Source organism: Microtus oregoni, unplaced genomic scaffold, assembly GCF_018167655.1.
Source record: "Microtus oregoni isolate MIOR12 unplaced genomic scaffold, Mior012 000019F_ref0000042, whole genome shotgun sequence".
Classification (NCBI taxonomy): Eukaryota; Metazoa; Chordata; class Mammalia; order Rodentia; family Cricetidae; genus Microtus; species Microtus oregoni.
The window spans coordinates 29,935,996-29,948,145 of NW_024543078.1; the positions used below are offsets into that span (position 1 = coordinate 29,935,996).

A 12,150-nucleotide genomic window follows, 5' to 3' on the forward strand; every position below is an offset into this window, starting at 1 on the left:
AACTGTCACTACATTTAGAGGGACTAGCTTGTACTATGCTGTTTCCTTCCCTGTCCAGCTGAAGTTGGTGAGCTCCCATTAGCTCAGGTGAACTGTTTCAGTGGGTGTCTCCATCATGGTCTGGACCCCTCAGCTCATATTCTCATTACTCCCACTCTTCAACTGAACTTTGGGAGCTCAGTTCAGTGCTCCAAAGCACATCTCTGCCTCTGTTTCCATCAGTTGCTGGATGAAGGTTCTATGGTGATATTTAAGATATTCATCAATCTGACTACAGGGCTAGGCCAGTTTAGGCACTCTCTCTTGCTTAGGGTCTTAGCTGGGGTCATCTTTGTGGACTCCTGGGAATTTCCCTAGTGCCAGGTTTCTTGATAGCCCCACAATGGCTCCCTCAATCAAAACATCTCTTTCCTTGCTCTCATCTCTGTACTTCCTCCATCTCAACTATCTCATTCCCTCAAGTTCTCCTCCCTCCTCCCTTTCTCCCCTTGTCTTACCCTCTTCTGCCCTCACTATTTCCCCCTGCCAATGCTCCCAATTTTTTCAGGTGATCTCATCTATTTCCCCTTTCCAGGTGGATCTATGTATGTTTTTCTTAGGGTTTACCTTGTTACTTAGCTTATCTAGGGTCATGAACTATAAGGCTCAATATCCTTTGCTTTACAGCTAGTATCCACTTATGAGTGAGTACAAGATCAAAAACACCAATGATAGCTTATGCTGGATATGGTTGTAGAGCAAGGGGAACACTCCTCCATTCCTGGTGGGAATGCAAACTTGTGTAATTACTTTGGAAATCAGTATGGTGGTTTCTCAGAAAACTGGGAATCAACCTACCTCAGGACCAAACAATAACACTTTTGGGCATATACCCAAAGGATACTCAGTCATCCTACAAGAACATTCGTTCAACTATGTTCATGGCAGCATTATTTATAATAGCCAGAACCTGGAAACAACCTAGATGCCCCACAACAGAAGAGTGGATAAAGAAAATGTGGTAAATTTACACATTAGAATATTACTCATTGGTAAAAACAATGACATCTTGAAATCTGCATGCAAATGGATGGAATTAAAAAAAACCATCCTGAGTGAGGTAAGCCAGACCCATAAAGATGAGCATGATGCCATTTTTAATGGCTAGGTAATACTTCATTATGTTACTGTATCACATTTTCTTTACCTAGTCTACTGGTAAGGTACATCTAGGTCTTTCCATTTCTGCTATTAGGAATTTAAGAAGGTAGTTTTATTTTTAAAGACAATTTTTTTAAGTCTTTGGGTTTATTTATTTATTTATTTATTTATTTATTTTGGTGTTTCAATACAGGGTTTCTCTGTAGCTTTGGAGCCTGTCCTGGAACTGGTTCTTGTAGACCAGGCTGGCTTCGAACTCACAGAGATCCGCCTGTCTCTGCCTCCTGAATGCTGGGATTAAAGGTGTGCGCCACCATCGTTTTTAACAAGATTAAAAAAGAAGAACTTTGCTGTTTTTAGTTTTCTAATTAAAAGAATTCCCGCTCAAATTGTGTTGTGTGTCTTAATAGCAAGGGGACAGACTGGTTACCAGGGCAGCCTTTTAGTCATTTTAGTCAGCCAGGCAAAGCCGCATACAGAACCATGTTTTCAAATTACAGTGATAACAGTGATCATAGTTTGAACTGCTTTTCAGTTCTGAGTGTCATGGTTGATGGTTCACTGCATCCTCATTATTAGGACCAGGAAGCATACTATATATCCCTCATCTTAGATTATTTTACTGAGGAAAAAAATTGAGAGGGCTGGTTTGATATGAAATAAAAGAAAAAATAACATAAACTACAGTTACTTAGAAGTTTAATCAAACTGCTGTGACCCTGCTTAATAGACTGAAAAATGGCAGACCAAGAGGTGTCCATGCTCCTTTCAGAGCATGTGAGCATAAGCATACATGATGAAAGGGACGTGGCCTTTCTGTTCTTGCTCTCACCTGTCTTGTGCTAACTGTAGTAGTATTTTTGTAAACTGTTTGGCTTAGGAGTTAATTTTTTAAAGATTTATTTTGGTAATTATAGTTAAAGATAAATGTTTGCTATTATTTTAATTTTATCCTTCGTTGTTGATATGTTTGTCTGTCATCTAAATATTTGTATCTTTGTATCTACTCTAATTTAACTTCCTACCGACTGGTGCAATCCTTCTGCTTTATTCTTGTGAATGCTGGAAATGCAGGTATGAACCAGTGTACCTGTCTGTTACTTTCCTTATTTTCAAACCATTTGTCTTATAGCTCATCATGTTTTATGCATTATATTTTAATCATTATATTTAGAATATTAAATTCATTTTAATGCTTTCTACATCAGTTTTCTTTTAGGCTCTTCTAAAAAAATTAAAAATACTGATTTATATTTTCTTGAAGTTAGGGTGTTGGTAATTTTTGGCTTTCATTTGTTTGTCAATGAAAACTACTAGGTTTCCTTTGCAACTAAAAGCTGCCAACCTCTGAATTAAGTTTGGGAGTAGTAAGTGTGTTTAACTTTTAAGCAAAGGTAGGAAAATGGGCAGTGGTGAGGGATGTCAGTATGAATAGAGGACTCTTGCTCAAAATGTGATCCAGAAGCAGCAAAGTAACTCTTGTTTCACAAGGTGATCTTTTTTTATTTTCATTATATATTTATTGTATCTTTCCAGTAAGATTTTGAGATTTGCTTTAAATATATGTATCTTCAATTCCAGATATTGTACTGGAATTAACTAAAACTAACTGTATATATTTATTAGAATTATATTTTAAAAAGTATTGTTGCTAATTATATCTCTAGAATATCATATAAGAATTAATATTTTAAAACAGAACAGTTTGATTTCTTCTAAAATATAAATTTAAAAAGGTATGATGCCAGTATTTGAACAGGCGTAGAGTGAGACCAGCCTTCCTAGGTTTGAAAATTAGCCTTGATAACATTGGCAGTACACACAGCAAGATTCTTGTGTCCTGATTCCTTTGTTCCAGATACAATAATAAGAATGTGAATCTTAAATGATGGCGAGGGTTAAATGAGTCACCGTTTTAGAATCCCTGTGATAGTATTTAATACCGACTTACTATGAGTGAGGCTTTGTTAAGGAAGGCAAATGTAGCTGTTTATAGGAAATGAATATGAATTTGTTCCAAATAATTGTTTATTTGAAACAGTCACAATGCACTTGAATTGCCTGAATGATGATGTTTTTGTCTTTTCTTTTTAATGTTTGTAGCTTATCGTGAACCTCATTTTTATTACCAGTTCACAGCACGGTACCACGCGGCTCCCTGCAATAGTATCTATAACATTTCTTTTGAGAAGAAACTTCTTCAGATTTTAAGTAAACTGGTTCTTGACCTTTCCTGTGAGATTTCCTTGCTGAAATCTGAATGCCACCGTGTTAAAATGCAGAGAGCTGGTCTGCAAAATGAATTATTCTTCACATTTTCAGGTAAATATACAAAATACTTTTAAGAAAGACAATTTGGAAACAACTGTTTCCAAACCAACTATTTAGAATATGAATGTTACAAATCTAAATGTATTTATATCTTCCTCTCGAGTTTGACTTAATGCTAAAATGCCTCCAAATAAAATCCTGCTGATTCATGCCATTAGCGAAAAGTGTGCTGTGTCACTTCACTCTTGAGTGGAAGTCAGAGTAAGGGTCTGTAGTGTTTAGTTATAGGGATGAGTCAGTGGAAGCATTGCTTGTAACGTGGTGAACATTTCAGACACCTCATCCCATTTCATGTGTTGTCATTAGTGCTGGAGAGAGGAGGAATTGTCTCAGGAACAACCATCCATGCCCACTTAGAGAATGTTCTTCTCCTCCTCGTTTACGCCTCTTTCTCCTTTATTTGTTGTGTAGAATCTAATTTTGGCAGAGACTGTAGCAAGGCATGGAACTTCAAAGGCAGGAGCAAGATAAACTCTTATCTTGTGTAATTCTTGCTTTTCTCTTCTCCAGGGAAATTTCATTGGTTTTCACCAACCTCAAGGCAGATGGTCAGCCTAAGCATTGCTTATCCTGTCAAGGACATGCTAGTTGTATATGAAGGCTTTGTGAATCTTTGTTTCCTGTTTGTTTTCATTACGTGGACAAACTCTTAGAAAATTTACAAGATGAGATCCAGGGTAAATGTTGCAGTTGTGAGCCAGCTCTCTGTGTCCTCAAATGACTGATACTTTGCAGTATTTTTTTTTTTAATGTGTTAAGTGGTCATTCATTTATCTTTTTGGAAAATTGTTAACTCTGATTCCTTTTTACCTTTTAGATTGTGGGGATATTTTTTCTTTTCTTTTGTGCTTTTAATGTTGTGTTTAGAAACCTGAGGTCATTAAGGACTGTTTCCTTTTAGTCCTTTTTTTCCCTGTTTACATTAAGATGCATTTTGAGCTAATTTCTGTAAATAGTGAGATCCGGGTTTGACTTTATGCCTTTGATATATGAAGGGTTATGAAATCATAAAGAAGAATGAAATCATGTCATTTTATGTGAAATTATTGCAATTGGACATCATATTAAGCAAAATCAGTCACAGATATTATATATTATGGTATACTTTATTATTTTATAGTTGTTATTGTTCCATTATTCGTGTCTTCCTTTGTCTTCAAGCTCTGATGTTCTGAATTATGTTTGATCAGGTGTTCCATTAATTTTTTTTAAATTTATTTACTTATTATATATACAATATTCAGTTTGTGTGTATGCCTGCAGGCCAGAAGAGGGCACCAGACCCCATTACAGATGGTTGTGAGCCACCATGTGGTTGCTGGGAATTGAACTCAGGACCTTTGGAAGAGCAGGCAGTGCTCTTAACCGCTGAGCCATCTCTCCAGCCCTCCATTAATTTTTTTAATTTGACCTACTGAACTTTTTAATTTCTAAAATTTCCTTTTTTTTAAATTTTTTTTATTGCGAAAAGAAGAAAAAAAAACATAAACAAAAAACAAGTTTCCACCTCCTCCCAGCCTCCCATTTCCCTTCCCCTCCTCCCACCCTTCTCCCCCTCCTCCCACCCTTCTCCCCCTCCTCCCACCCTTCTCCCCCTCCCCCCACTCCTCTCCCCGCCCCTCCCTCTCCAGTCCACAGAGCAGTCCGGGTTCCCTGCCCTGTGTTAAGTCCTAGGTCCTCCCCCCTCCGTCCATATCTAGGAAGGTGAACATCCAAACTGGCTAGGCTCCCACAAAGCCAGCACATTAAGTAGGATCAAAACCCCCTGCCATTGTCCTTGGTGTCTCATCAGCCCTCATTGTTCGCCATGTTCAGAGAGTCCGGTTTTATCCCATGCTTTTTCGGTCACAGTCCAGCTGGCCTTGGTGAGCTCCCCGTAGATCAGCTCCACTGTCTCAGTGGGTGGGTGCACGCCTCGTGGTCCCGAATTCTTTGCTCATGTTCTCCCTCCTTCTGCTCCTCCTTGGGACCTTGGGAGCTCAGTCCAGTGCTCCTGTGTGGGTCTCTGTCTCTATCTCTATCCATCACCAGATGAAGATTCTATGATGATATGCAAGATATTCGTCAGTATTGCTCTAGGATAGGGTCATTTCAGGTTCCCAATCCTCAGCTGCCCAAGGAACTAACTGGGAACCTCATCTTGGGCACTAGGGAGCCCCTCTAGGGTCAAGTCTCTTGCCCACCCTAAACTGGCTCCCTTAACTAAGAATTGTGGTTCCGTGCTCCCCTATCCACCTTTCCTTTATCCCAATTCTCCTGTTTCCCAGGTCCCCCCTCCTTCCCTTCTACCTTTACTCTCCCCATCTCCCTTTACCCCCATCCCACCCCATCCCCAAGATCCCATTTTTCTTTATTTCTGTTTCTTTATTGAAATCTCCATTTATGTCCTGTATCAGCTTAGTTATTACTTTTAGCTGTTGGTATTCTCAGTGAATTCATACAGTTTACTGGTGACTTTTTTGATTTTTTTAATAGTCTTAGAATAGTTCTAGAGAATTCTTTTGTTTTCCCAAATTCTCTCACTTTATTCTATTGCTATAGAAGTAAACGTGTTTGGAGGAGTCATGCTGCCTTAGTTTTCATAATCCTTATGTTTCTGCATTAGAACTTGTACATGTGGGATTTGATCTTCTGGCTGATTTTGTCTCTCTTATCACATATATTCTTTCATTGCAAGTATTTTCAATGTTTGGGGTAGGAGGAATAACTGTAATAGATTGAAGTATCATTGGTTCCCACTGCCCTCAGTGTAAAACTCAGCTAAACTCTCAGCTCCTGCTAGGGTACCTGGGTTGATCTCAAAAATCACCTAAAAAGTAGAATACTGTCTGCAACAGAAGCCCCACAACTGTTAGATATGCCAGCTATGAAAACAGACACTCTGGGGCAACCAATGTTCTTGAGAAATCTTTGAAAAAGAACAAAGAGGATATGATATGGTAGATCTGTTCTGCTGAGTAGGACTTGAACACTCCATAAGGTAAATACAAAAAGAAGGAAAGAAATCTGGGTAGAGGTGCGGTCTGTCTGTAGTTTTGTACCTGACCATGGAAGCTAGGCTTGATTCTGAACAGTTTTGGGTGGTTTCATGGGGGTGTGGTATGTATACCAAACCTACCAGTGTGAAGTTCACTGTCGGCATGGGGTTGGGACCTGGGTAGATGAGCTGCCTCCAATTAGTCCTTTGTGGGGGTAGGGACAGATCATGGTTGTTGGTCCTGTCTATTTGGAGTTTCTCAAAGGGGCAGGATTGGGTTCCAGATCTGTCTCTAAATGGTCTACTTTGGTCTGTGTCTCAGGCCAGATATCCTTCTCATGGAACACTGGATTAATTCTCACTCAAAATCACAAAATTTCCTTCTCTATTTAGAAGCATTCTGAAGGCCAGGCCTCAGACTATAGTCCTGGGACAGGTTTGCTCTCTGAGTTTCCAGCATGAGTCTTGCAGTCTGCTCCCTTTGTGTGTATAGCTAGCTGCTCAGCCACTGAGCAGCCACTGAGTCCTTTAAGAATGCCTTTTTTTTTTTTCTGGGTGGTGGTGCACACCTTTAATCCCAGCACTCAAGATGCAGAGGCAGGCGAATCTTTGTGAGTTCAAGGCCAGCCTGGTCTATAAGACTAGTTCCAAGACAGGCTCCAAAGCTATAGAGAAACCCTGTCTCAAAAAACCAAACCAAACCAAACCAAAACAAACAGACAAACAAAAAAATGCCTTTTTTTCCCTCACTGTGTCACTGATCTAGTGGAGTAGCAATAACAGGCTTTCCCCAGTACTAATTCTCTGGTAGAGCAACTCTCATGCCTTGTCTCCTCCCCTGCCCACCTTTGTGTAAATATGTTCATCAGACTATGGTGAGGGCCCTCTGAGAGCTCTGTCCATAGTCGTTGTTCTGACATTATGATTGCATTGTCAGTGTTAATAAGGCTCTGGAAGTGACCCTGTACTCTGCTGTTCTGCTTTCTTTCTCTGCTGCTGAAAGGAATGCTTTTCTCTGAGCACTCACTTCACTGGACGTTTGTTCTCCAGCGACTCGGCTGTGCTGAAGATACTGTAGTGGGTCCTGTCTGGATGCAGTCTGCCCTCCTTTGTAATCTTGTTGCTCAGTTTATTTTACTAGTTATAGTCCTAGAATCATGACGGGTGGTGAGAGGGAACGCGTTTGCCCTGTTCCTTCGTGAAGCCCTATGATTTTTCGGTCTCAACTATGGTGGTGACTGCAGTTTGTTGTAGAAGTTCTTTATTTAGCTGAAGAAATTTGACACAGTCACAGCTACTGATATTTAACAAGAATGAAATTGGGCTCATGCAGTGCTCTCCCCTCTCCGTTTTCCTTAGTGGTGTGCTCTTATGATGGTTTCTCTTCGCATTGTCATGTGGAGCCTGGTGTAAATTCTGATGGATTACCTCATATTGTTCTTTTGATATATTGTTGGATTTGATTTTATATTGTTGAAATATTTTACATATATGTTCAGAAGACTTATTGGTCCTAAGTTTTCCTCTTTTGTAATGTATTTATCTGAGTTTTGTATCAAGGTAAATAGTTCATTGTGAGATATCATCAGATAAATAATCCCTAATGCATTAATTTATTCTGGAGTAAATACATTCATTTTGGGGATATATTGTAAGCGTTGGTAAGCTTTTTTACTTATAAATTTTCTTCTTTGACATATTTATATGCATGTGTAATGTATTTTGGTTACTCTTCCCCCAACCCTCCCTTATTTTCGTCTTACCTCTGCTAGCCCCTATTATTCCTTATGGAATTTTTCCTCATGTTAATTAACTTCTGTTCTGTGACTAGCAGAGTTCAACTAGGGCTATCTGTGTGATCCTGGGTTTGGAGCTATCCTTTTCAATTAGCTGTGCTCAAGCAGCCATACAACTAGAAACTATGCTTCTTTGTCTGCGGGAATCCATTGATCACTAATAAACCTCGAGTTATTAGTACTGGTAATGAGCCCTGTCCCCACCCACAGTTGACTGTTAGAAGAGCTTGACTGTGTGGACCTAGTGCCAGTATACACAACTGAACTCAGGTCTTCTAGAAAAGCAGCAATTGCTCTTAATCTCTGTGCCATTTCTCCAGTCCCCTAGTCACCATCTCAGTGATATCTACTCTAATTTGGTATATGGTTTCTTCTTCTTTTAACCAAATCTGCTTAATTTTTCCAATTTCCTATACATAAGTTTCTATTGAAATCGATCTTACTTTTGTCTAAAAATGTATTCATTGTTATTATTGTACATTAGTATATTTGTATGCGGGCATATGTGCACATATGGAGGCCAGAGGATCCCTTTGTGGGGTTGGTACTCTCTTTCTACTTCTCTATAGATCCTGGGAGCAAACTCAGGTCTCAGGTTGCTTCCTTTACCTACTGAGCCATTTGCTATCCCCAATGTCTTTTCTAATATTTGTTCTCAATGGTATAAATAACCTATATTTTTTACTATAAATTTCTTTTTACTTTTTACCTTATATCACAGAGTTTGGTAAGTTTATTTTACTTTTATTAAGTTAAATTATTTACTTTTTTATATTTCATATGTTATACATTAATGTGTTTCTCCATGTCCAAATATTTCAGGATTTTCAATCTGCTTCTCTCTTACTGATTTCTAGCTTACTTTTTGAACTGGATGCATAATTTGCATGCTTTCTAGTTTCTTTTTATTAAATTTTTTTTATTAAAAATTTCTGCCTCCTCCCCGCCTCCCTTTTCCCTCCCCCCACTCCCCACTCCCCTCCCCTTTCCTCTCCAGTCCCAAGAGCAGTCAGGGTTCCCTGCCCTGTGGGAAATCCAAGGACCACCCACCTCCATCCAGGTCTAGGAAGGTGAGCTCCAAACAGGCTAGGCTCCCACAAAGCCAGTGCATGCAGTAGGATCAAAACTCAGTGCCATTGTCCTTAGCTTCTCAGCGGCCCTCATTATCCACCATATTCAGAGAGTCCGGTTTTATCCCATGCTTTTTCAGTCCCAGTCCAGCTGGCCTTGGTGAGCTCCCAATAGATCAGCCCCACTGTCTCAGTGGGTGGATGCCCCCCTCGCGGGCTTGACTTCCTTGCTCATGTCTCTAGTTTTTAATATTTCAAACTGCATTTTATGACTCAAATGGAGTAGGTTCATTCTGAATGCTTCATATGAGTTTGAGAATAACATGTGTTCTATGTTACTACATGACAATGTCTCTAAGTATTATTTGTTCAGTTATTAAAAGATGCTCTGTGAGTTAGCTCTATGTATACTTTATATTCTGGTTTCTTTGTTTTTCTGTTACTTATAGAGGAATATTGAGAGATAATAGTAGATTTTGTTATTTTTCTAACAGTTCTAAAAATTTTGTCCTCAAATTGTGTGTCTGTGTTTATTTGTTTGTTTGTTTCATGTGTACATGCGAGGCTAGAGATTGGCCTTGGGTATCATCCTCTGTCACTCTGCAATCTACTTTTGAAATGGGCTCTCTCCTTATATGTGCACTTTGCTGTCTTACTAGTTCGACTTGTCAGGACCTGCCTTCCTCTGTACATGAGTTCTGCAGTTACAGATATATGTCATTGTCACCACCCCAGCCCTCGCTGTTGTCATCTGAGTACCAGGGTTCTGAATTTGGGTCTCTACTTTATTCAACTGTCAAATACCTTTACTCAAGACATAGATAACAGGGATTCTTAAACCTTTGTAAAGATTGATCCTACTTTCATTATGTGATGACAGTATTGTTCCTTGAAATCAGGTATAATATTTTTCCTTATTCTGATTTCTATTTTGCATGAAAGAAACACCATATTTCTAGCTTCTTTTGTATTCATGTTAACTGCAATGAACCTTTTCTTTTCCCTATGTTCTATGTGTATCCTTATTTTTAAGATAGGCCTCTATGGAAACTTATACTCTGGCCTTAAAAATCAAATGATAATTCCTATTTTATTTCGTATTGTATAGCCCCTATATGTGGCACATTAATTGTCCTTGGTCCTTTCTGAATTATTTCTTTCTCTTTCATATCTGATGTTTGATTATAGCATATTACATGGTATACATGTAGGCTCCATCTCTATGCGTGTGAAAATTTATATCATGTTAGATTTGAGGCAGTTTGGCTGTTATTTACTCAAATATTTGAATGTTGCATCTCTCCTTCCTCCCCTCATGTCCTATGAGTAGGCTGGTGAACTTGTCCCATGATTCTTTATGCCTGTTTCCCTTTTGTTCTTTCTTTTCTTTTAGTCAGATTTTAGTGACTTATCTTTAAGTTCTCTAATTATTTCTCCAGACTGCTCAAATATGTTGTTTTAATCTTTTAGTGAATTTCTCTCAGCTATAATTCTATGCACTAGAGCTATTGGATGACAAGTTCATAATTTATTTTTATGTTATTAATATTCTTGTCATGACAAACTGTTCTGTTTTCTTTATTCATTCGTCTATAATTTCCTTCAGCTCTTTAAGCATATTAAAAATTGTCCTCAGAGTTTAGAATCTGTGCTCTTTCAGGTAACCTATATCTTCGCGGGACATTAGAGTTAGTAAATATGTGCGCAATTACACAACTCCATTGGAAAATTATTTCTGTTTGAAGGATTGTTGGGAAAATGAGCCAATTAATAACATGCATACAGATGACATATGATTTATTAGAAAATAGTCTAGAATAGCCAAAGGATGCAAGAGGTATTTATGGAAAATTACCAGAAATAATATTGGCTATTTTATAAGTAATTTTAATTTGAAAACTGAAGTACAGTTTTCATTATATTCTCTTAGTTGTAAATAATGACTAAAATGACAAAGCAGAGCCTGTTTTGCAGAGTATGAAAGTCTTAAGATATTAAATCCTATGTTTATGAATTAATTATAGATCTGAGGTTACAAGTAAGAATACTTCATATATTTTTATTGGTAGTGGGAATTAACAAAGGTGTTTGGGTATGAGATTGACATTCTACTCTGTAAGGATTAGCTGTTGTAAATTCTTATAGAGCCTGCTTCTTACCCAAGATTTCAGACTGAAGTCTTAGTACAGCAGGAATTTCCTCAGTGACCTTGCAGAGATGCTCATTAGTCCAATATTCCTTTGCCCATTGAGTTTTCCTAATGCTTGCTTGTTTATTGCAAATGAATAGAATTATAGTTTCCATATAGTTTCTCCTATATGTGTATAAATAAAAATGTACCTATATGCATGACCATGCTTATTATATTGCTTTAAATGGCCACAACCATAGTCCAATCTCGTAGCATATCTAATATTGTTATTACAGTTTATCTTTCCATTTTTAATTTGTACTTACACGTAGAGCATTGAATTAGGGTAGTGATACCCAATATATAATATATATATATATATATATATATGTATATATGTATATATATATGCATGGAGGTTGACAGAGAATGACTGTGTGTGTGTGTGTGTGTGTGTATATATATATATATATATATATATATGGTTATAATACATTGTAAAAGTTGAAATAATTCTGTAAAATTAAAATATCCCAGCATCAGTTACTGAGGAACTTAATTCCTAAGATGATTGTAGAAATGAACATTTTATGATTTATATAAACAAATATTTGACTTAGGATTTTGCTGAAATCCTTAGCATTAGAAAATCCAGCCTTTTATCCTGGGAGAGATGTAGTTGACAAGTGATATTTTATTTTTCAA

The 12,150-nt window shown here is 37.8% G+C and overlaps 1 protein-coding gene across 1 annotated transcript in view; it reads left to right on the forward strand.

Moving 5' to 3' along the window:
• LOC121459548 (zona pellucida binding protein) overlaps positions 1-12,150 on the forward strand; it is a 105,831-nt gene that overhangs the window by 59,168 nt on the left and 34,513 nt on the right. Inside the window, exon 5 of the mRNA XM_041669432.1 lies at positions 3,244-3,462. Coding sequence (XP_041525366.1) covers positions 3,244-3,462 — 219 coding nt within the window. The remainder of the gene's footprint in view (positions 1-3,243; positions 3,463-12,150) is intronic.